Source organism: Lissotriton helveticus, chromosome 10 (genome assembly GCF_964261635.1).
Source record: "Lissotriton helveticus chromosome 10, aLisHel1.1, whole genome shotgun sequence".
Taxonomy (NCBI): Eukaryota; Metazoa; Chordata; class Amphibia; order Caudata; family Salamandridae; genus Lissotriton; species Lissotriton helveticus.
In genome coordinates this window covers 234,507,415-234,533,874 of record NC_136071.1, presented here as the reverse complement: position 1 = coordinate 234,533,874, position 26,460 = coordinate 234,507,415, and the positions used below count along the sequence as shown (strand labels likewise).

General features: G+C 47.8%; 1 protein-coding gene across 1 annotated transcript in view; it reads left to right on the top strand.

Annotated features, from left to right (window-relative positions):
* The window catches only part of DRC3 (dynein regulatory complex subunit 3), a 162,001-nt gene that overhangs the window by 57,970 nt on the left and 77,571 nt on the right, over positions 1 to 26,460 (top strand). Inside the window, exons 5-6 of the mRNA XM_078664218.1 lie at positions 3,514 to 3,660; positions 19,885 to 20,004. Coding sequence (XP_078520344.1) covers positions 3,514 to 3,660; positions 19,885 to 20,004 — 267 coding nt within the window. The remainder of the gene's footprint in view (positions 1 to 3,513; positions 3,661 to 19,884; positions 20,005 to 26,460) is intronic.

The following is a 26,460-nucleotide window of genomic DNA, read 5'->3' as shown; positions in this document are numbered from 1 at the left end:
AATTCCAGCCCGTCGCCGACCCACGCTTCTCTAAGTCGAACGAGCAAGTCAGCGCGATTGTGAATCAGCTTCTTATAAATCAAGGAGATGGTGCTATCAGGGAGATAGCCATCTAGGATACAATCCTCGAGGGGGGAGGACTCAGGGACGGCGACACCGGAGGCCAGAACCGAAGTGAGGGCATGACGGACTTGTAAATATCTAAAAAATTCCCTATCACTCAGGTCATAATCATTTCGAAGGGCATCGAAGGACTTCACTGCCCCATTCGCACATACGTCACCCACTCTACAGATTCCAATCATGTCCCAACGGTCAAACCCTTTCGTAGTCCAAAGACATCCTAGACGCTCAGATGCAAAAAGCGGAGTAGCCAGCGTCACTCGGTCATCCCACCCCAAGCTCACATTCGCAGCGCGCCACACACGAACAGCAATCCTAGTTGGTCCCGTAAGGCGGAGCCCAGCCGACCTAGAGTAAAGCGCTCTGTTAAAGTTACCACCCGGCAGTTGGTGCATAGCAGTTTTGACGAGATGAGGTAGCACCTCTGGGATCATCTATTCTAAAATCTTATCAGATGCAATGCAGTTGGTTTACCTCAGGACTTACATCTGAGAGAGTGTGTATATACACCATCTTGAATGTATCTGTTCTTTTGTACATTAGAGTATACAGCAAAATGTATAGCATACTTATTATGTGGAACTTGGGGTGGGGGGAAAGGCAAATAAAAAGCATTAAGCATAATATATCTCTTTAGCCAATAATACATCTAAATAACTGTTAGAAATTATCAACAAATTAACTGCACCTTGTGACAGATCCTGATCAGGAGGCCACAGGCCAGGCATAGGCTATGGGCCGCCACTACCATGAGAGTGGAGGCCTTTTACCAATGCTGTCCCAAGGCCTGTCCTTCTGTGGCTCTGAACATTGGACCAAGTTTAAAGCTTTCTGGGCTTGAGTATCAGTTGGAATGAGGGCAAGCAGTCAAAGGCTACTCAGGAGGTTTATTGTAGGGTACTCAGGTTCAGTAATCAACTGCAGCAGCCCCAGCAGTGTTATAAGATCAATGTCCAACCCGATGCTTTCTTTTGTACAAAAGACAATTACTTTAGTACATAGAAAACATGGATTTTTACTACATGTACAATAATGCAAGGATACCCATTATACGGGTGCAAGTTTTTCCCTCGTAGGTCACATCTATTTAGTGGGTCCCTTACTGCCTCAGAGGTTGAGGAACTGCCTATGTGTGCAGCTTGTGCACCTCCTCCCCTACTGCCCCTTTGGCCTTAGCACTCAGTGTCTTGGGCCCACGCCTTTATATCTCTTGCCCAGTTCATAGGAGCAGTTCTGAGACGTGTCTGGCCTTCCCGTGGCAGCGGGACCTCTCCGATAGCAAGGAGCTTTCAGGCGGTACAGAGCAGTATTCATGGGGAGCTGTGCTTTAGCTGGCTGTGCATCGTGTTGCTCAGAGAGTCACAGCAGGAGTAGAGGTTTCGTTGGTGGCCCTCTTCCAGGCAGCTGGCGGTAGATCTCTGCTCACAGTGGGACTCACTCTGGCACTACAGTGAGTACTTGGTGCTTCTTTTCGAGCGAGATGACAACAGGCCTGCATATGATGGTTCTTCGTTCAGGTGCTCATAAGGAACTATCTACAGCATGCAGTGCCTCGAAGGCGAGGACCTTGATTCTTCACAAGGCACCTAAAGGGCACCTCTCCACTCACTTGGTCTTCAGGACTGGTCCGTACTCAACAGGATACTTTGTTAGTATGTTGGTCACACATGGGTTTCAGCAGGCACTTATCCTGACTTAAGTCAGGCCTACCACTCAGGCACACAGCTTCGGGTACGACGACGAGGATATATTAGAAAGATTGCATTGTGTGGTCCAGCAGTGCTGTGAATACTTTGGTTGAGCTGCTTAGTGAGTCTCTGTTGGGCGGACACTGCACCAGGGTCAGTTACAGCAGTCTCTTCCATGATCAGCTCCTCCTGCAGGGTTGGTGCTTTCTTCCCTCGCTCACAGGCAAGTTGTCTTGGCACCCAGGAGAGTCCAGTAATTCCTCCTTCAGATCCATGCCATGTTCCCTCCCTTCTAGGGAGTTAGCTGTCAGTGCCACACCAACCCTTGTCTGCCTCATAGTTCCTGAGTAGTCTACGGAATACCCCCTCTTCTGTAGGGAAGACCACAAAGGTGAACACTGGTAGGTCTTTGAATTCACAGATGGAGGATGTGTATTCCAGGTCTGTGTCCTTGGAACCGGTTTGGGTCAGTTGTCCTTTCATGTGGCTTGGCCAGTCCACCTCCCATACCTAGCCTATCACTGCAGGACAAATAGGTGTGGGAAGGGTGCATCCAGCTATTTACAACCTTTCCTGACAGACAAGAATCTGTGCCCCTTTGAAGGACTCCTTTCCCTAACAACTGATACTGCAGGCCTCACCTCGCACACCCTCCATCTACCACATGACGGCTGCAATCAGAGTCATGTATAGCTAATGCAGCAAGAAGGGCCATGGCACTTCTAAAGAAAGCCTGTCTCCTCTTTCCTTTTTATAGTGTCTGGTGTTGCACCCTCCCATCTAGGAGATGCAAGCAATATACAAATGCTGCCTGGGAAAAAAAACTTTTCTCTATTTTATAATCTAGTCCAGACTATGGGCTTCGGAAATAGAAACCCACAGACCTGTATTACTTGTGTCCTGCACACTATCCATCCTAGCACACACGTACAATGCAAGGAGGCCGTTCTCAGCTTTAGATGAATGAGCTTGTATGCGTGCATCATGTCTCACAGGTAAAAAGGTCTGTCACTGTAATTCTCCAAGTATGGTAAATTGCCACCATTGCGCTTTATGTATGAAACCCATGGCAAGGATAGTAGTCCACTGTAATTAGGAGGGTGTGCTTAGTGGCCTCTCTTTGTTCAGGAAAAGGTCCAGAAACTATCATCGTCAAAGACCGGGCCTAGCTCAATGAACGCGCATTGGATCAGTGGGTGTCATGACCAAAAAATCAAAAGTCAGGATCACAGGTTATACAGTTTGGTCATGGTAGGCAGAGAACACAACCATACATCATGCAGGTGACATTCCTGTCCCAATACCTTGTGTATCAGTCTGCACAGTCATTTCCTCCCTGGACCTTTGTGACAAGCTGTAAAAAAATATTTGCAAACAACATTGAGAACATTTGGGATTAAGCTGCCTTGAAAATTTGATCATCCAATAAATCTCTCCCTTGTTATACAAAAGTACTGGAGTTCTTTTGCAAATAGCATTTCCTATTCTTTCTTCCTGCCCATACGCCTCCTTTACCCTTCTCCCTTTGAAATATTAGAAGGCAATATGTGCCGTCCTCACTATCCGTGATTTAGCACCATATAAGTCAATATAAAACACATACATTATTGTTCAATTTGTCCTTACTATTGGGTGGGCATGGTAGATGTAATGGGATGTTCAGCACAAGTCAGACATGTGTCTGTTTACCTTCCCAATACAGCTAATCTATCTCAGAGGCTTCGAAGAATTACGAACATTGAACATTGCTGGGAATCCCATCTGTGACAATGAGCAGCATAAAGTGTTTATTGCTGCCCACATTCCCCAGCTCATCTACCTGGACTTCAGGCTAATAGATAACAATGTTGTGAGTATATATTTTTGTCATCCAAAAAGTTCTAGAACGTAATTATGTTTCAATGTGGTTCTCTGAAGTGAACAAACAAGAGTGAAAAGTAGCAGTTTGACTCATTGAGCTAAATGTGGGTCCTTTAAAGCATGCCTAAGGTTTTAGGTAGGAGCCTATGTCGGTTATATGCATTACAAAGCCTGATGGAGGTTAAGTTATTGCAGAATTAAGTGACATGATTTACACTTATATGAATTTCACTTCTGCGCAGGACTGTTATAGGTAATTAGGACATTTGTTTGCAAGACTCTTTTAATGTGTTATTAATGGCACTTTGCTACAAATCTTGCTTTTAACATGGCAGTTGCAGAAAATCATTGCAATGGGACCAATTTAGAGTTAGTTGAAGAGCACCCTCTCCACCAAACTGGAGGTCCGCCCAGCTGATATACAGTCAGGCCGAACCTGAGTAGGTCAGCGAAACAGACTACTCCACCTCTGTCACTGGCATACTCTAACGACATGCATATGAACTAAGAGCCATCTGAGGTTTGCCATTCAACCGCCTTCTTGATTTAGAGTGGGAAGTTGAATGGTGTGTTTTTACTTTCCCTTACCAGTTAAGGATAGTAATATTTTTAAATGACACCAACACCATGGGAAAAAACTCCCTTGGTGTGTTGGTCATTAGTTTTTGTGTATTAAAAAATAAAATCGGATGTCTCGGGGGCGTGTCCAAGATGGTGGCGTGATCGGACGCAGGTCTCCGAGGCTCCCTGCCCGATCCCGCCTAACCGCCTACAAACATCGCCTAATCTCCCCCGAGCAGCGGAGGAACGCACAGGTAGAGATGTTGCACAGCAACTGCAGCCCCGAAATTGAGCCGCTGCCCTGCGTGCCTCGTGGGGGCTCGGACACGGGGGGGACGCCAAATTCCGGCCCATAATGGCGGCCGCGCCGGAGACCTGACCGGCCTGGACGCCCGTTGCCCCGAAGTCTCTGGGGGCAAGCCAAGCGAGCCTGACGAGCTATCTGCGGAGCCTGTTGGTCCGAGTCCCCGCCGCTGACCCCAGAGCTGTGGACCTGCCTAGCGGCTCATAACCATCCTCACGCCCAGGCCGGTGATCAGGTGGGACCCGGCCGGAGGTCGCGAAAATCGAGGCCCCGGCTTCGGGCCTAACACTTCGACGCTTGCGGTCCTTGGCGCGGCCGACCGGAGCGCCTCTGCAGGAACGGAGCGGACCCTACCGGCAGCGGACTGCACAGCGCTACCCCCCCCACGGGGAAACGAACCTGGCAAGCGCCCCCTGCGTTCCGGTGCGACCCTGACGCGCCCAACGAGGACGGCGTCGAGGTGGCCCTGTAGCCCCATGGAACTGGGGTGCGCTCGGAGAGAGCGCGGAACGACGCTGACAGACCGGAGTCGTGGCGGAGGACCGCTCCCAGGCCAGTGAGCACAAAGGTGAGGAGAGTGGAGGTGGGCGCCTTAGAAGGCTCGGGGGGCACGATCGAGCTCCCGGCGTGAGGTTGCTGGGAGAGGCCCGGACCACACCACACTTGGGCCTGAGGGGCCGGACTGGGCAAACTACCATTGGGACATTGGAGGCTGCAATTCTCAAGCCCCTACTGCACAGTGCTGTGCAGCGACCCGGTTGAGGGGTGTGTGACCAACTGGACAGGGAGCTATCTTCGCAACGCCCCCGGCTGGCTAGGGGGCGAGTGGCCACATCTGCCTTCTGGACCCCGGGTGGCGCCGGGGGTGAGCTGCCCTGAGGCGGGACTGGCCTCACTTCACTTTTGGTCAGCCACGGGACAGGCGACCCACGTTTACCGCCCTGACAACGGCGGCGCCAGGAGGGGGCTGACCGGGGATAGCACGTCTCGCCCCTAAAATTACAACACCGGACTCCTGCGCTTGCCACAGGCCCCCAAGATCCACCTTCTGTTTATCCCCGGGGCCACTCACAACATGGCGGGACAGAGGGGTAAGAAAGGGTCCCAGACGCTCCCTGAACTACTAGCTAAGTCTCAGCCCAAGCCCAGCAAAGACCCACCCTCCCCGGTGACCACAAGACCTCTGTCGGCACCTGCGGAAGGCCAGGTGCCCATCACCAAGTCTTTCCTGGAGACGCTGTTTAATTCACTCAGAGAAGACTTTAAGTCCTTAAAGCAAGAGGTGGCGGGTGAGGTCCGAGAACTCCGACGCAACGTGGAGGGCCTTGGAGAGCGGGTGGTCGCCATTGAAGAGGCGGACCAAACTAGAAGCAATGAAATCGAGCAACTCCAACAAGAAGTCCTGCGACTCACAGACCAGCAGCTGGACCTTCAGGCCCACGCAGAGGACCTGAAAAACCGTTCCCGTCGAAACAACATACGGGTCCGGGGGGTCCCTCAGAAAGCAGAGGGGACTGATGTCACCGGGTACCTGCAAGCCCTCTTCAGGAACGTTCTGGGGGAACCAGTGGACTTTGCCATTTGCATCGACAGGGCGCACAGAGTTGGGCTGCCTCGACGTGCCCCGGCCCCGCCACTGGACATTTTAGCCTTCCTCCCTGATTTCCCGCTGAAAGAGCGGATTCTCCGTGAGGCCCGGCGGGCACAGCCCCTTCAGTTTCAGGGTCACTCCATAGCCCTATACCAGGACCTATCTAACATTACCCTGCAAAAACGTAAAGACTTCAAGAAAGCGACGGACTTCTTGCGACAACAGGAGGTCCCCTACTCGTGGGGCCACCCATTTCGACTTATATTCAAATGGAACGGACAGTTACACCAACTGCGTTCGCTTAAAGACACTTACACCCTCCTGGGACTAGACCAGGAAGATGACGAGCCTGCACCGAGAGAATCGCAAGGACCGTCCAGAGGGGGATGGCAGACGGTGCGCCGTAGACGATCCCCATCGAACCGCCTGAAGCCGGACGCCTCGGTCATCACGCAGGAACGAGCAACGGCGGTGGCAGAGGTGGCCAAGGAGACCGCTCCCTCTGAGTAATCTGAACCTTTGCTAGGGAGATTAACTATAGCACATAATCTGCCCATGCGGTGGGGGGAGGCGGGTGGGGGCCGGAGAGGCCGCCATCGGATATGACCCGTACAGGTAACACTACCACAGCCCTGTGTGGACCAACAGGACTGGGACTATGTTTTCTCTTGGTTTGGGGATTTGGGGGTGGAGAGGGGCCAGGGACAATGTTCACCAGTTGGGGTTGCAAGGTTGGGGTTGAGGTACAGGGGTGGGGTGGGTGGGACGGGGACTAGGGGCTCGGTGTGTTCGGTTTCTTCAGGAGGTAAACAGGACAGGATGGGGCAGGACAAGGCCACGTCACCAGCGGGTAGTGCATACATCTCTTAATGGCTGAGGGGCACATACAGATTCTCACCCTTAACGTAAAGGGGCTCAACAATCCAGTTAAAAGGAGGGCGATCATCTCAATCTTGGAACACTCAGGGGCGGATATATGTCTTCTACAGGAAACACACTTGCTGGCCAAAGACTGGCATCGTATGAAATCCAGGGCCTTCCCACACCAGTACTACTCCTCTACAACTGAGAAAAAGGCGGGGGTGGCCATCCTAGTGGCGAGGCACTTTAGGGGGCGAATAGGCAACAAAGTGACGGAAATCAAAGGCAGGCTGCTGGCCCACACAGTACAGATTGGCGCTCTAGAGATCACAGTAGGTTCCGTCTACGCACCTAATTCCAAACAAGAAGCCTTTCTTAAAGGGGCACTCTCCGAAGCACTAACTGGGGTCGCCAGACACGTATTGATAGGGGGAGACCTAAACATGGTCATGGACAATGAAATGGATAGATCGGGACGGCGATTCGGGGACTCGGGGGCCCTCTCCACTACCGGTAAACAATGGCTAGCTGAGAGGGTGTTGGTAGATGAATGGCGCGCGAAACATCACACGGCTCCAGGGTACACTTTCTACTCCCACGTGCACCATACATATGCCAGAATAGACCACTTTATTGGGTCTACTGACCTGACCTCCATGGTGGAAAATGTAGAAGTCGCCCCAGCGGCATTGTCAGACCACAATGCAGTAATCCTTCGACTGCAAGTCCCGCCCGCGCGTCGTCAAAGGGGCAGATGGCGCCTTAGAGAAAACATACTCACCCGCAAAGAGGTTAAGATGCAACTGTCCCAAAGTATAACTGACTACCTAGGCCGGAATGACACAGGGGAGGTGACACAGGCGACAGTTTGGGGAGCACTAGAAGCGGTTATAAGATGGGAGATAATGGCGATCACGGCGGCGGATAATAAAGAACGGAAAGAGAGACGTGAGGAAATGGCGGAACAGGTGTTGGAACTTGAAAGAGTTCATAGCCGGACGGGGGCCCCGAGAATTTGGCGGAAACTGAAGGCGGCCAGAGCGCAGCTGGCGAGCCTAGATTTGGATCAGGCGGAGTACGCGGCACTCCGCCCCCGCCTCACTTATTATGTGGGGGGGGGGACAAAACTGGCCGCCTGTTAGCCAGCAAACTGAAAGCTAAAACGGTCCGCTCCAAGATCCCACTCATTCGCGTAGAAGATGGAGCGGAGGTTAAAGAGGATGACCACATCGCGGAGGCCTTTCGAGCCTTTTATGCCAAACTCTACACGGCAGACCCAGATGTGGATCAGGGTGCCGGAAGTGAGTACCTAGAGTACGCAGACGTTACGGCCCTCAACGAGGCCAGCACTCGGGCACTAGAGGCCCCAATACACCCAGAAGAGGTAATTTCAGCGATAGCAAGGCTCAAACCACTGAAGGCACCGGGACCAGGCGGCTTCTCCGCTGGCTTCTACAAAACATTCTGCCCTCTACTGGCACCGGTATTGACGAAACTCTTTAACTCCTTCCAAGGCCCGGGCTCGATCCCGCAAGAGATGCTGGAGGCCGACATTATCGTCCTGCCGAAACCAGGTAAAGACCCGACTAGATGTGCGGCATACAGGCCGATATCACTCCTTAACATAGACCTGAAGTTGTTCACCGGGATCTTGGCAGCGAGACTCGGCCCCTGCTTGCCTGGGGTAATAGAGCCTGACCAGGCGGGCTTTGTACCCACCAGGCAAGGTGCAGACAACACCAAGCGCCTGATGCACATCATAGATAAGGCACATTTCAACGATTCAGATGTGGCTCTGTTGTCAGTTGACGCTGAAAAGGCGTTCGACAGGGTGGATTGGCGATACATGGACAGCACACTAGCGAGATTTGGCCTAGGGGATAGATTTCGAGCCTGGGTAGCCAGAGGCTACGCGTCCCCGCAGGCGACGATCAAAGTCAATGGGACAAGCTCCAAGCCATTCGAGATTCAGCAGGGCACCCGGCAGGGTTGCCCGCTGTCACCTTTGCTGTTCTCTCTCTACGTCGAACCGTTTGCCCAGCACGTTCGGAATAATAAAGATATCTGGGGCATCAAGTTCGGGGGGGAGGAACAGACCATTAGTCTATATGCAGATGACATTCTGGTGGCGGTATTTTGGAAAAGGTGATGGACAGAGTTTCTGAATGATGCAGAATACTCTTACCAAGTCAATGGATCATGGTTTTAATCCATCACTGTTTTTTAGCTCACTGCACCATCCCAGCTCAGAACCTGGCTATATGCAAATTAGTCTGTTCCTGTCCCAGTGCATGATGGGAACAGGGCAAACCAAACTACCAAGCCAATTCTTATACTGGGAAGGAAACAAGCTTCCGGGGACCGGTTTCTGGCATCACAGCCTTCTTCGGCCCGGCTTGCTTGAATCCTGATGGTGCAATGAGCAAGGGACTCACGTCTGAGTATACCCTCCCACACATAGTGTGGATAAAATCGATTTTGGAAAAGGTGATGGACAGAGTTTCTGAATGATGCAGAATACTCTTACCAAGTCAATAGATGATGGTTTTAATCCATCACTGTTTTTTAGCTCACTGCACCATCCCAGCTCAGAACCTGGCTATATGCAAATTAGTCTGTTCCTGTCCCAGTGCATGATGGGAACAGGGCAAACCAAACTACCAAGCCAATTCTTATACTGGGAAGGAAACAAGCTTCCGGGGACCGGTTACTGGCATCACAGCCTTCTTCGGCCCGGCTTGCTTGAATCCTGATGGTGCAATGAGCAAGGGACTCACGTCTGAGTATACCCTCCCACACATAGTGTGGATAAAATCGATTTTGGAAAAGGTGATGGACAGAGTTTCTGAATGATGCAGAATACTCTTACCAAGTCAATAGATCATGGTTTTAATCCATCACTGTTTTTTAGCTCACTGCACCATCCCAGCTCAGAACCTGGCTATATGCAAATTAGTCTGTTCCTGTCCCAGTGCATGATGGGAACAGGGCAAACCAAACTACCAAGCCAATTCTTATACTGGGAAGGAAACAAGCTTCCGGGGACCGGTTTCTGGCATCACAGCCTTCTTCGGCCCGGCTTGCTTGAATCCTGATGGTGCAATGAGCAAGGGACTCACGTCTGAGTATACCCTCCCACACATAGTGTGGATAAAATCGATTTTGGAAAAGGTGATGGACAGAGTTTCTGAATGATGCAGAATACTCTTACCAAGTCAATAGATCATGGTTTTAATACATCACTGTTTTTTAGCTCATTGCACCATCCCAGCTCAGAACCTGGCTAGATGCAAATTAGTCTGTTCCTGTCCCAGTGCATGATGGGAACAGGGCAAACCAAACTACCAAGCCAATTCTTATACTGGGAAGGAAACAAGCTTCCGGGGACCGGTTACTGGCATCACAGCCTTCTTCGGCCCGGCTTGCTTGAATCCTGATGGTGCAATGAGCAAGGGACTCACGTCTGAGTATACCCTCCCACACATAGTGTGGATAAAATCGATTTTGGAAAAGGTGATGGACAGAGTTTCTGAATGATGCAGAATACTCTTACCAAGTCAATAGATCATGGTTTTAATCCATCACTGTTTTCTGGTGGCGGTAGGCAGCCCCAGGGTGTCTGTACCGGCATTCCTCACAGAGATGGAGAGGTTCGGGGCGGTCTCTGGATTTAAGATGAATGTGGGAAAGTCAGTCATTCTCCCCCTGGGTAGCAACACCCGCCAAGCCCACAGAGAAACGCTCCACATAGGGGGCTGGCCGTGCAAACTGCACTGCCTTACCTAGGAATTGAGTTGACTCCCTCCACAGCCCAGACGGTGGAACTGAACTACTCCAAACTCCTGACACGCATACAGGGAGACATCTCGAGGTGGCGGCAACAACCGCTTTCGTGGTTGGGCCGCGTTGCCGCAGTCAAAATGACCCTGCTACCAAAAGTGCTCTACCTGTTTCAGACCATTCCGGTCACCCCCCCCCCCACCCCCTCCCCCCTGGGCGTGCTAAAAAAATTGCAGGACACCATACTGAGGTTCGTTTGGGCAAATAAGCGCCCCAGACTCCGACGAGACCTGGTCACTAGACCGACGGAGGAGGGTGGACTGGGGAGGTAGCTGACCTGAAGCGCTATTTTCAAGCGGCGCAGATGAGATATCTGCTGGAATGGTCCAGACCACTGTCAGAAAAGCGTTGGCTCTTTCAGGACAGGGCGATGGCGGGGATGCCGCTGTGGAGGGTCCCATTTCTGGCACGGACCGACAGGCCAACATACCTCAAGAAGTCGCCCATCACTAAAACACTTCTCCAGGTATGGGACGCAGTGGCGGTCCCTAAAGGTCTGACATCCTTTCCGTCACCAATGTCGCCCCTGCATGACAACCCGGCGTTCCCCCCGGGGATGACTCCTGGCTCCATTCCCCAATGGCGGCAGATTGAACACTGCTCCACGGGACACTAATTCGATCTGCAAGGCTTTATGACGCTAGAAACGATGAAGGAAGCATATGGACTTGACAAGCCATGCCACTATCAGCACTTTCAGTTGAGGCACTGGCTCACACAAAAGGACGTAGAACCTCTAGTCGGCCGGCGCCTCACCCCCTTTGAGAAATGGCTTCTCACTAAATCGAAAGACTCAAAGGCCATCACAGAACTATACAAACTACTAGCACACGATCCGCCCAAAACGAGATCAGCGGGGCAGAAGAGGTGGGAGAAGGAATTAGGGCAACACTATCCGATAAAGAATTGCGAGACATTTATTACTGGGCGCACCACACTGCTAGAAACACAGCCAGCAAAGAATCAGCGGTGAAAGTGGCCTACTACTGGCACCTGACGCCGGAACGCCTACACCATGGTAACCCGCGGCGAGACCCCGCTTGCTGGAGGGGGTGCGGACGAATTGGGACCATGACACACATACTGTGGGAATGCGTGGAAGTGCAGGAATACTGGGAGGGAGTACTCAAAGACATAGACGCACATTTTGAGACAGAACTTCCCCGTTTTCCGGCGTACACGATCCTTGGCCTCTCCAACAGCCTCATGTTCCTACTCAAATCTATCAGAGGAAAAGAGATAGGCCTGGCTTTGGGAGTGGCTACACAACACATCCTCTCCCTATGGGGAACTTCAAGGAAACCCACACACACGGGATGCCTACATCGGTTGTGGTACATAATGGGGATGGAGAGGATCCAAGCTTCACTTACGCAAACTTCTGACACGTTCAAAGACATATGGCAGTCGATACTCACCCTGCTTACCCAAGAATTTAATGAGCTTACATGCCCTAAATACCTAAGGGTTCTCAGACTCTCGGATGAATTCCACAATAGGAGGAATTAGGAGGCACATAAGACCTAGACGCAGCCCCCTTAGACACAGGCCTGATTTGAACACACCGAGGGGAGGGGGGGGGCTGGGAATGGGAGGAAAGAGTCGGTTGGGGTTAGGGAGGGCCGGGGGAGGGACATGGATATAGAGGTTCTAGCCCGCAAAGTTTCCTCGAGCTTCCGTCAAACGAGCTTACACGGACACAAGACAACCGTCCCCATGGCACAGGACTGTGGGGTATACGAGCTGTTAAAAGAGGGGGAGGAGATGAGGGGCCCTCTTGAAATGCATTATGTGTTGTATTGTTTGGCTGAACCCAATAAAAACAAATTTGATCAAAAAAAAAAATCATGCTTTGGGGTTCTGTTTTTGAAAAAGCAAAAAGAAGTTAAAAGTTTGCCGGACGGTACTGTCATTTTGATGGTACCCTCCATTAAACGTCTTACGCATTGATGGGAACCGCCATGACAGCGATACTTATCAATGAGTAGAGATTTCCGCTGGCCCAACTGACATCTCTGAATTCCGAGTATGACAGGGCGACTGAGTTTTTTACTCAGTCTCACTGAGAGTAATACCCATACTCCGAACTATAAAACACACACTTGGTGACTAAGGTCTGATTTAGAGTTTGTCGGACGGGTACTTTGTCACATACATGACGGATAACAAGTCCACCATATTACAAGTGCATTAAGGTTTTAAGCACTTGTATAAAGGCAGACAGGATATCTGTCATGTTTGTAATGGGGTGCTCTTCTGCCATAATCTAAATCTGCCATTTTCAGTGCCCGGAAAGATCAAACTTCAGCTGCCATTACAAAACTTTAATTCTTACGTCACACTACACACTATAAGAGCAGATGATATATTTTTAAGAGGCTTTTTTTATTAACCTTTTTATATTTTGAATATTTCTTCCAAAAAACACCAGAATACATTTAAATTAAGAGCTGCCCCATCAACCTTCCCTCTTCTCTTTTCACACTCACTACAAATTCTTTAACGGGAACAGACAATACATTTTCAAGACCTCTGTAACAGTGGGGCATATACCTTTATTGCAATTCTCAAATAACGATTTTTAGAGAATCACCATTTGAGAATCCCAAAACAGGATGTAATAAAATAATTGCAGATATTTTGCGATTCCTTGGCATTCCTTAATTGTGATTAGCAAATTGAGAATCGCAATTAAGGAATACCTTCCCATTCATTCCTATGGGCTAGGAGGCCCCTAGGAATGAGTGGGAAGACATTCTCTATTTGCGATTCACAATTAGAGAATCGCTAATTGAGAATGCAATTTCTCGGGTGCCAGGGTGTCAAAAGGACAGCCTGTTGCCCCCCTGAAATATGTATGTTTGCACATGTGACACACATACATGCCCAAAGGGCAAGTATGTGCGCCACATGGCACTTTGAAAAATGCAATAAAGTGCATTTTTCAAAGAAATCGCAAATGCGATTCCTTAAGGCCAAATTGCTCTTTTTCTGTGCTTCATACATTGCTGCAATCTCAAAATAGAGAATCGCAAATTTTGCGATTCTCTAATTTGCGATGCCCTTTTGGGATGATACATCTTCCTGTTCGTAAACGGGCTCATTCTGAGAATCGGCCCGTTTGCGAACGGGAAAAGGGCTTGATACATATGCCCCAGTGTCTCTTACCACACAGACTCAGATAAGGTTACAGTATTATATATTTGTTGATATGATCAGACGTGACTGGTGCATTTAGTGTTTATCTATGATATGTGCTACAGTTGATTGACACTTCATCAGCTGTCCCTTCCCGCAGAGCTCTAGATCAGAGCCCCCTAACGCTTTTGCAAAGAGATGAAAAACATAGAACCCCTGAAGCCCCATTAATTTGGCAAGCATATGGTCTGATTTAGAGTTTGGCAGAAAGGGTACTCTATTACAAATGTACTTGGTGTGCCAAACATGCTGTCTGCCTGTTTCGTTAAGAGGCAAGTGGACCTTTAGCTTTCCATTGATAAAGACACTGTTGCCTATTGACCTAAAGCTTACTCCTGCAGCCTGATTGTGTTGGGGACATTGGTCTAAAGCTATCACACTGCTCCGTCTGTTTTGAGCAGATAGTGTGATTGTTTTTTTTATGTCTGTCACTGCCAGGAAAAGACTTGTGGTCAAGGCAGAAATAATCAATACTGTCCCCCCTTCGATGGGAAAACTCCCAAGGTATGGAAGCCATTCATTATTTTTGTTTTTCATAAACAAACTCCTTCTTTGAGAGATTGTTTCTGAAAACAAAAACAGTTAAATGTTTTGTGGACGTCCGTTAAAACGGAAATCAGTTGTTCACCAAACGTTTTGTACCTTGAAAGCTACCGCTGTGATGGCGATTACTTTCAAAGTAAAGAGATGACCGCTGGGGGGCCAGCAGGAATCTCTAAATTTGATAGACTGAGTGCTATCAGGATGGCAGACCAAGGGGCTTATTTACAAGCAAATTGTGCCACTAGTAAGTCACTTTTGTTGACGCACCGGCAGAGCAATGGAATGCCCCATATTTACAGGGCCCTTTAAAGTCACCCTGCATGGCTTTTCATGGCCTTGTTAATAATGTTCCTTTTCACGCATAACTCTGTGTGAAAGGGGCGATCCATGGGTGTTGTTGTGGGTGATCCTACGCAACACCCATGGAATTTTACGCATTCCAGTGTCAGAATCCTATGTCTCCCCAGGGGAGGCGTAAGGAGGCGCAACGAGGAGGAATACTTCTATTTCTCCTTGTTTTTTTCCTCTTTCTATGCGTGCTGCATTCTGCAGCATGCATAGAAAGAGGAGAATGTGTTTAATGATTGTTTTTGTGCAGTAAGGTGCCACTTCCTGCACAAAAACAATCATCCCCTCAGTGCCGGCCCCCTTGCAAAATTACGCAACGGTGTCTGCACTGGCGCAAGCTGCTGTTTGTGTGCCGGCATAGAGGAGAAGGACAGTAATGTACTGTATTTTGTAGATACGGCACATTCCTGCCCTTTTATTTTGATGCATAGCAGCGCAGCAGGAAAACTTGTTGCCTCAAAATATTGTAAATGAGGCTCTTAATGTCTTCTGCCATCCTGGCAAATGCTACTCTGACCATCAGCCTCTAAATCTGGCCCAGAATGACTGTTTAACTGGGAGGTAGTGTGAGGGCAGGTCCTGTGCACTGCTGCTATTGACAACACCTGTATTATCCTCATCTCTGTGCTGCACCAACATAGTGCACGTACCAACACTGCTGACACATGCATTGTGCTGGTACAAGAGAAAGATTAGGAGAAGTCGAACTGCAAGCACTCAGCGCACCACTTTGAGGCATCGCCAGAGCCACACTCCAAGTAGAGACTTAGTAAACCAGTTCCAGGCAGAGGTCATCGGTCAGTACCAGGTCCACCATATTCTGAACGTATACAAGTACCTCCCAGCTGAAGCTGGCCAGGTAGAGCAAGTGCCCTGCTGACCTAGGAAGTCTCAACAATGCAGTTAGAGCAGGAACTGAGAAAAGGAGGAACTGAGATCCACCAAGGATCTGAGCCAATTTAGGTACTATGGGCCAGATGTAGGTAATTCCTATTTACCGACTCTTAAATACTGAATCATACCGTTTCGGTATTTAAGAGTAGGTAAATAGGAAGGAGGCATATGTAGGTAAATCTTGTTTTCCAATTACCGATTCGGTAAGATTCGGTATTTACCGATTCTGTAAATACCGAATCGGTATTTCACATTGATTCCTATGGGCCTTGAAGCCCATAGGAATCAATGGGAAATACAGAATTGGTCTTTACAGAATCGGTAAATACCGAATCCTGCAAGGGTGCAGGGGGTGTCACTTTGACACCCTCTAGCACCCCAAGTACAGGCTTCTGTGACATGTGGCACACATACATGCCCTAAGGGCATGTCTGTGTGTCACATTGCACAGGTGTGCATGCTCAGATGTGCATGCACACCTGAATACGGTATTTTACCACACAATAGGATTGTGTTGTAAAATACCAACTCTTAAGGGCCTGTGGCACTCTTAGGAGTTCAATACAAAGGAGGGAACCATGTGTGGACGATATTTAACGGGCCCCAGTGTACATGTCCAGCCAACCATACACAACAAAAGGTACAAAGTTCCCCGGGGGATAGACAAGATAGTGTGTGTGTGTGTGTGGAGGAGGAGAGCAAAGGCAGGGAACAGGGTGTTCCCTTGTTGGAACTAGAAGACCTCACACACCCAGTGAGCTAGATGTCATGCTTCATCATTGGCCTCCTGCTCCTCGTCAGACTGGCGCTGCAATGTCTGACGGGCGCCTAATAGGCGCTCTTTGTCGGAGTTCTTTTGTTCCAGCCAATGGTTGAGTGCGTGTGAGGGGTTAAGTGAAAAGTGTAGTCGTGAGGGAGTGGTGGTTAAAAAAGGTGGGTCAGTTCACAAGAACCTTTATTCATGTGGCTGACTCCCTTGATTAAAAGAGTGGGAGGGGAGATAGGGACTGTAAGGGGCACAGCGGACTACCTCAAACCCTCTGATTAGGTCGACATGTTTCTTGCCCAACTGGCAATTCTTCAGGACCTCAGGTGCTCAGTACTACACAGTGATGAAAAACAACAAGGAGAAGGAAAGATAAAAAATACAACCTCGCTCGGTCAGTAAGGGGGCAGACCAGGAGGTCCTGCTCTAGTGTGGTGACCCTAGGGGAGTACCTAATGGGCCCCGCAGTCTGTTCCCGTGGGGCAGCACGATAAGGTACGGTACCTCTAGTGCGTGCAGCCAGAGCTCGCAAACCTACCCACACGCGTGGCGCTCTGAAGGTAGCGCGGAACAGCTGGTCCACACACACACACACTATCTTGTCTATCCCCCGGGGAACTTTGTACCTTTTGTTGTGTATGGCACTCTTTGGAGTGTCAGCCACATATGGATTTACAGAATCGGTATATTTACCGATTCGGTAAAATACCGAAGTGGTAAATTTACCGAATCTGTAAATATACCGATTCTGTAAATAACGACCCACCTACATCTCAAAAGCCAAATACCAGTCGGTAACGGCCGAAATCGTCCGTTACCGACCGCTATTTGGCTACCTACATCTGGCCCTATATGTTTATGTGCTTGTCTCGGGTAAAGTCAAGTGCATAATTTAAAGTACTTTTTATGAGTAAAAATTGCTTTAAAATATTGGAACCATCAGAGTATTTATAGTACTTTAAAATAACAGGCACATTCAGTGTTCTTCACATCTGTAAGATGTCATTTTTCTTACAGGTACCAATAGCTTTAATTTTATGAAGTCGTTCATTTACTATACAGAGAAGTATAAAAGAATACCTGTGTGCTGGCAAATGTTCACTTGCCATAGGGTGACAATTTATCTTGCATCGGCTCCCCTTCCATTAGGTCGATTCAGACAAGTCTTTGCTGTTGTACACTTAACTGGCAATTTCTACTTCTAACTTGCAAATCCTGATTCATGAGTCAGGATTTCCTAACAAAATTGCCATTGCTCCAGACCTCATTTTGAAGCCTGCATTTATCCCAGTTCAGGAGTAAACAAGATTTAGCACCTGATTACAACTTGGGGGCTAATACTGTGCAGTGAAAACTGCAATATTGTGCATTTTACACCTCTGAATGGAGGACAACGGTTGTAGTATTGTGGTATACCATACTGACATGCAGAACTTGTAATGATGTGGTAATACTGAACCCAAGAAGCCCTGTGCTATTAGTAATTCCCATGCAGTACTCCTTTATCTTACCATAGTCCTCAGAATGACTGTCACAGTTAAAATGGACTAGCTATTAGGTAGACTTTGCAGTTTGTGTATGTTTGTACCGCGGGAGAAAAAGGAGAGGAAAGAGGCTGAACAGGAAAGTGGTTGTCCATACTTCATGATTAAGTTTGGAACACCAATTCCACCAGATTACCTTGCTGCATCCCATTGAACCAGAAATCTCAGATTACTATTCAACTCCAGCATATGCCTGGAAACCTTTATCTCCACAATAGCAAGCTACAGTTGCTGAATGTCCACGCCACCTACCTTTCCCAATGGCCAAAGACTAGATCTATGCGCTTGTATTGAGGAAAAGTAATTATTAACACAGTTCCAATATAAGTTTTGCATCCTTATACAATGTTAGCAAATTCTCAACAAAAACTGTCTTCAGTCTTCTCGGATGGCCACTCAGCACAAAACACCAACCACAACATGAGTTTTTATTGGTGTAAAACAGGACTAAACTGCTTGCCTTGCATTCAATGGAGCCTTCACTACTTACCTTACTAGCTGTTCTCCTGCTATATCCCTGCATGAAACCTCAAATTCATCCTACTTACAACTTCCTTGGCTCCCATGCTCAACCACTAGATTCTGGTCTTTTTACTTCCTGATTCCATTACACTGAAATTTACTCTCAGACTGCTGTAGATATTCACCACACTAGAGTATTTAAGACACCTTTAAAAAGTCATCTTGGATAGCTGTAGCTTTATAGCGACACATCATATCACTTACTCTCTATCCATAACACCTACGAGGATCCCCAGAACCTTTCTTTTATAGCTGTACTCAGCCACCACAAACATTGACTGACAAGGAACACCATATATACTATCTGATTTTGTGTTTCATACTGTTTGTCCTTCTACCATCTCTCATCAATTACTGTTCGCATCTCTATGTCATGTATGTACCAATATGATTATGGGCTAATTTCATTGCTTCTGCAAAAAATGTACAGCATTTTGTGAAGAAATGCTGCTGTATTTGCTTGTCTATCAACAAATAAATTGATCATAATCACTGAACACATGATTTAATGATTGACCAGTGGCCTCCCAGGTCTGCTTTCATTGAGCATGACCCTCCACTATATATACAGATCTTGCATGCCTAACGGGAACCGGTATGTCTTTATTGCATCCACTAGTGCTACAGATACCCTGCAGACACAGATAACAATGAGTGGTGTAATGTTTAACCCGCTCATCATTGACTTTTTGTTTTTCTGAAATAAACTCGCAAAGCAGGAGTTTCTTTTAGAATTTGTTCTTTACATAGCTCTGGTGCTGGGAATTTCCTTCTTTTGTGGGGTTCTTTGTTTCCTTATTTGTGTCAGCCATGCATGGTAGGGACAACAGTGAACTGTAGCTATGCTCTAAATGGGCTGGGACTGTATTCACTTCACCTAGCGGCTCTGTGGCCGAGACGTACCCATTTCAAAGGTTCACAATGGCACAGATCACTGGGGTTCTGCTACCAGAAAGCTTGTGGTTCCTCCACCTCTAAATGAGGTAGGTGAACCATACATTTTATGGAACAGAAGCTTTGCCAATTTTTGAGCAGCTCCAGCTATGCCCAGCTCTAACCATGCATTTTTCTTTTTTATAAATATTATTACTTCATTATCACAAAACATGTTATTAGCCTGGTACAGAAAAAAATGGCCTTTGTTCTTATTTTTCCCCAGTTAACACTTTTCCAGTATGAAAGGCCCCAATGTGGATCCAGTATGCCCAAATATTTCATGACTAATCTCTTTGTTTTTCCAGAGAGAAATGGGGAGTGTAAAGTATCAGGACTCTATTGAAGAGTTGATTCACAATGAGAAGCAGACCAAGAAGCAACAGGAGGAAGAACTTAGAAAGCAGAAGGAGCTGGAGAGGAACACGGTAGGAGGAGATGGAGTTTACTTGTTAACTTGCTGGCCTTGGAACCTGGAGAGCTGGTCTCATCTAGGCATTGATACTCCACCAAAAGAATGTGTGCTTGTCTTTAAATCACTTGTTATGTTATGTTATGCTATATTGATTTGCACAGTGCACTAACCACCCATGAGGGCATCCAGGCACTTGGCAGGTGTATAGGTTTGTGGTCCCTAAGATGCCTATTAGAAGAGCCAGGTCTTTAGCTTCTTGAGGGAGGTTGTTCCATGTCATGGGTGAGATATAGGAGAATGAGTGACCCACAGTTTTGCTATTGCAGATACAGGAAATGTGTGCGAATGAGAGTGTTGCAGATAGTTAGTTGTCTGGTGGGTTGGTGAAAAGTGCCTGTGACTGTTCAGGTATTCTGGTGCTGTGCTGTGTAGGTCTTTGTATGTGTGCATGAGAAATTTGAATTGGCTGAGCTTGTGAATGGGGAACCAGTGAAGCTTCCTGAGGTGCCGTGTGATGTGGGTGCGGTGTGGGAGGTCGAGTATGAGTCTTGCAGTGGTGTTTTGAAGGATTTGGAGTCTGTATAGAAGTTGTTCGGAGATTCTGGCATAGAGAGTGTTGCCGTAGTCCAACCTGCTGATGATGAGTGCCTGTGTGACCATCTATCTGGTGTTCGGATGCAACCATTTGAAGGTTTTTCGCAGCATGCATAGGATGTGATAGCAGGAGGTGCATACTGTGTTGACTTGAGCCGTCCTGCTGAGACTGGTGTCTAGGATGATCCTTACATTTCTTGTGTGGTCCGTGGGTGTGGGCTGCAGGCAGTTGGTTGCATCCAGTCAGCTACCATGGTCATGCAGGTGATGAAGTTGGTTCTGGCGGTGGTTGTTTTGTCCATGAGGTAGAGGATGAGTTAGGTGTCATTGGCTTAGGAGATGACGATAATGTGTTGTAATTGGATTATGTTGGTGAGTGTTGTCATGTATATGTTGTTACGGGTGGGGCTGAGAGGTGATCCCTGTGGGACTCTGCATATCATTTTGTTGGTCTTCGATGTGAAGGGTGGCAGCTTGACCCTTTAGTTCTTTCTTGTGAGAAAGAAACAGATCGATTTGTGAGTGCATCCTTGTATGCCGATCTCGTGGAGTCTTCTGATGAGGATGGTATGGGAAAGAGTGACGAAGGCCACAGAAAGGTCAAGCAGGAGAGCAGGATGAGGGCCGCTGTTTCTCTTTGGTCCAGGATGATTAGAATGTCTTCAGTAGCCGCAATGAGTGCTATTTCAGTGCTGTGCTTTTTTCTGAATCCTGATTACGTGTTGTCTAGATAATGGTGAAGTTCAAGGTGAGTTGTGAGTTGCTTGTTGATGTCCTTTGCAATTACTTTGGCTGGATAGGGAAGCAGACAGATGACTCTGAAGTTGCTCAGTTGATTTGGGTTGGCTGTGGACATCTTTAGGAGATCATTGATTTCTGCAAGTTTCTATTCATCCAGCAAAGTGAAGAACATGATGGAGGTGTTTATGATGTGGGTATGGGTGCTGCTGATTGGTGATGTTCCCAGTTTGTAGTTGTGGTGGGGGCACGGGTCATTTGGGACCCCTGAGTGGATGGTCCGCATGATTGCCGCTGTGTTGTTTCTGGTAGGGGTTGTCCGTTTGGTCAGGTGGCTTTCTTGGTTGGCGGTGGGTAGGTTAGCAATGAGTTCTCAGAGGTTGTGTTGGTGTGCAAAATTGCTGTGGATGTTTAGATTTTTGCTGTGAAAGAAGTTGTATAGGTTGTTGCAAAGTTGTTGGAAGGCAGCGATGTTGGTGACAGTGGCTTAGCGCGGGTGAAATCCTTAATGATCAAGAAGATTTCTATGTAGCTGTTGGAGCTTCCTTCAAAGTGGTCCACTAGTGCTTTTTTCTTGTTGTCTCTTAGTTGCTGGTGATAGCGTCTGAGTGCAGCCTTGTAGGTAGTTCTGTCGGTGGTGTTGTGGCTTCTAGCTGTTTACAGTGTTGCTTGGTATCTGGGAGGTCTTCTGTGTACCAGCTGGTCTGTTTGTATGATCTGCTATGCTTGTTGGATGGGTGTGAGGGAGTCCGCGCAGTTCTTGATTCAGTTGTTGATGCTGTTGATGCCCTTTTCGAGGTTGTCTGTGGGGCAAGGTTAATCCATGCCGAGAGTGCTGAGCCAGTCAGCTTCTGTGATTTTCCCCCAACTGTGGCTTGGAATGCTGAACATAGTAGGATGTTGATTTGAGGTGTGCTGATTTGGAAGTGGATGGTGAGAGTGGTCGGTCCACGTGATCGGTGTGGTGGAGATGTTTTTGATGCTGTTGCTTGTGGTGAAGATATGGTCCAGTGTGTGTCCTGCATTGTGTGTTGGTTCTGGGATGAGCTTTCTGTGTTTCTAGTACATGTAATGTAAAGGTGCAAAGACTAGATGTAGACAATGCTGTTCTAGTTACATGTCTCAAAATCCATAATTTCTGTATTATAATTTTCTTTTTTTTTTAAACACCCCCTTTGATTCCATGAACTAACCTTGGGCGTGAGATGCATCTGTTAGAATGACAAACAACATAATAAATACTGTACTTGCCATCTCCTGCTACATCCGTCAGGTATTATTAGACGGTACTGCATCACCCAACAACTGGCTTGGTTTACTCTTTTCAGAAAGGTATTGTAAGTTTGTTTTACACTGTAAACAGAAGGTACTGGAAGCAGCTTAATTTCCTTTTTTGCACTAAATGAAGAGGTAAGGCTATGTGGTGTATAAGCCATTTGTACCGGGATTTACTACCTGGTGTAGGAATGTTTGTTAGTAATGGGAAATAACTGGCACCAATGATATTGCATATTTATGATATTGCATATTTTATTGAGCCGTTTTGCAACTTAGCGATATCCGCCACCTCTGTATGAGCCAGTGGAATAGCAGGCACTGTAGATTTGGCTGGCCTCCTATGGTGGAGCTTCCTCTCTGCAAAACTCTAAATGATTCCCATGTCTGGTGCTTTTTCATGATGTTTTCCATAATTGATTTGCTTTTTTTTCAAATGTAAACTAATGTAATGTAAAATAATGTACATTTTATCCTTACAATGGATAAATGTGTCGAAAACTTCTCAAGTTTTCTTAAGCGATTATCTTTTTTTCGTACACTTCATACATGCTAAGTTGTTAATTGGGGTGGGGAGTGTTGCACTTTTTGCTTTTATAAGCTTTTAAGCCTGGGGAAAGTTTCTTGCAGTTATTTTATTCTCTGCTGACTCCACCACAGAGGTGCCATTTAGGTTGAGCCACGCTCTAGTGGTTGGAATCTTGCTCTAGGCCTGAGATCCATTTTGGGCATTTAAATGGATGCATGCCGCGGATGTGCAACTGCTGCGTGCAGTGGGTGCACCACTGACAGGCCAAAGGCAGGCCCGTCTGCACCTGTCCACATCTGAATCGTGTCCAGCGCCAGGCATGCTGCCTAGGGTCCAGCCAGAGCGTCACTCCTCAGTTGTATTACAGGGATGCATTTATTAGACTTCAAAGCCCATTGTGTGATTCTCAGTTTAAGGTTTTGGTAATTGTCATATGTTTAGATATCCTCTGCGTAATTTCTCATTCGATTTCCTGACCAAAGTCTGTATCGGTCTTGTAACACTCTAATCAGTGTTAACTCTCCACCTATGAAGGCATCTCCTCATGACGTTACCCAGGCTACTTCTTTCTCTGCTTGTCTCATTAATTACAGATCTCTACCTAAGCATGCCTTCGACATTTTCAACCTACTTTTAGAAGATAAATGGGACCTAATGTTCCTCATGGAAACGTGGCCGAAGGACACCTCGTCAGCTAATATTATATTAGCCATCTCCCAGGGTTTCTAATCCAGCATATAAACCAGATGGGTAAAGATGGTGGAGGTGTAACAGTAGTCTACTGGTCAATCTATTTATGTTCAATTTGAAAACTGCCTGATATAGGAAATACTGAAGGGTTGTCCTTTATAATTACCTTGGGACCTTCACATTTTTTATCTGGGGCCCTAATTTTGACATGATTGGGCAAGTGTCTCTTCTCTACTCTAATATTATAGTATTATGGGATTTTTATCTACATGTTAATGATCCAAATGGTAGCGAAACCATTCAGGTTGTGACCACTGTAAATGGTTTTAATTTAAACTATTAGTGATAGGTCTTAAACATAAGGCATGTCACAATTTAATAAATTAGTTAATCTGGTCTGACCATATTTTGGTACCTTTTGTGTTCACTATTCCCTCGACTCATTGGCGACAGGAACCAATACAAAAGGTCTCAAGGGGGTGGCATAAAATATCAGAACCTCTCTTAGCCGAGGCCCTGCAAACCAACCTAATAAGTCTTTCAGGCTATCCAGACACTGATGTTGAAGGCTTTAATGGCTGGCTATCTGAGGCTTAAGATCTTATTGCTCCCAAAAAGTGGTCACTCTTAGAACATCTAAGCTTTCTGCTCTGTGGTTCTTGACTGCGTTAAAAGAAGTAAAAGATCATTGCAAACTGTTGAAAAGAAAATGGAGGAAATCATATGACAGTGAGACCAAAATTTCCTATAAAAATGCTTAAAAAGAGGGAGGCATGGCCAACTATCATGGTCGTAAGGACGTGATCCACAGAGGCTCCGCTCAGCACGGTGCAAGATTATAGCACAGGGCTCCTCTGTGCCCGCCGACCTGCTCTGTCTGCATGGATTGTGAGTCCGGAGATGTGTGGGCAACCACTGCAGTCTGGCCGGCCATGGGGACTCAGCTGGGACTGCATTTCACCACTGCAGCCCGGGAGACACAGTGGCAACATGGTGGCCGCAGCGCGAAGCAGGCAGTGCGGCACAATGGAGAGCAGTGGTGAAATGGGTCTCGCTCCTTGTGTACCGTGCGGCATGCAGTGCAATTTAGTGTCTCCTAGAGGCTACTAGCAGCGGCGGGGGTGGCAGCCTGCGTGGCTGCCTGACATCAACATGGCAGCCATGAGAGAGTGGCTGGTCATAGTGCCATCCATATATGATTGAGACCTTGCTATACCTGTGGGGGCCTTCGGTGATAGTCACCAATGCCCCCTAGACCCCGCACCCTAAGCCCTTAAGACACACTCCGTGCTTCTGCGCCAGCCCAGATGGCCTCCGAGACGACTGATTCCTGTAACTATGCCATCTAAAGTGACTAGGGGGGTCTCCATTGTGAAGAATGCTGATTGCACCTGTTCGTTTAGCCCACAAATGCGACCCGAATGCCTGGTGGACAGCACTGACCTAAATACACCCATTCACGCAGCGGGCCAGGTACTGGATTCCTGTTTATTGGTCGACTGCGGCTCAGAATAAACGGTTGGTGATCCCTCACTGGAAGCTGTCTCTATGCCTCCAAAGAGGGCTCAGTCCAACAGAGTCACCAGCTACTTCACCTCAGCAGTACCATCCCAGGAACACACAGAAGGAGATATGGCCCTGACAAAGGAAGACCTCCTATTATCACTTAGACTCTTTAAGAAGGAACTCAGAGAGGAACTGAGAGCTGAGCTAGTCTCCTCGCTGGAGACCCTGAGGACAGATAACAAATCCAGGCTGTCCTCCATCCAGGCTGATGTAGACTCTGTAGAGGCAAGAGCCCTAGACCTTGAAGCAAAGTGCCAAGACCTTGACCAGCGCATGGCCCCCTGAAGGCAGATACAGATCACATATATGCTCAACTGCAGACAGCCATTCTTAAATGAGAGGATATGGAAAACCGCTCCAGGCGCGAAAGCATAGGGGTCCGGAGCTGGAGGCGGGTCTTGAAGGTCTGGATCTGGAGGCATTCCTGGTATGAATGTTCTGGAATCTCCTAGGCGACGATCACCCTGAGGTGCGGCTGGAGAGGGTCCACAAGGTTGGGCCACAGCTCAAGGGAGATGACACACTACCAAGAGACATTTTAGTGAAGCTTCACTCCTTTAAGACTAAAGAAAATATCCTCCTGGTTGCCTGCAAACAAGATCCGGTGATGTTCTAGGGAGCATCTTGCTCCCTTTTTCAAGATGTGGTGCCTGCAACTCTGGCGGTCACAGACTTTCAGCGAAAGGAGCATGTAAGATACTGATACATTTATCGAGTTTTGCATTGCGCAAACTTGACTCAAAGGTATTAGAGCGCTTTGCAGAGTTGGCATAGCAGCAAATACATGAGTTACATTTGGAGTAAATATAGATACATATTGACAGTATGTAAACGAATTATACGGAAGACATTGGGATATGTTGACAACACAGTTTTGAGGTATCGTTTGGCATAGCCATTGAATATAAAAACAAACTGCACCACTTCAGCAACTTGGAGGGAGCAGCGGCACGGTGAGCTTGGAGATCACGGCATCACAGGGAAAGAGTGGTACAAGAGGAGATCCTCCTTGGAGCATCCCTGAACCAGGGCTGGGGAGACTGGCACCAGCAGGGTAAGGGACAGCGCCCTGCCAAA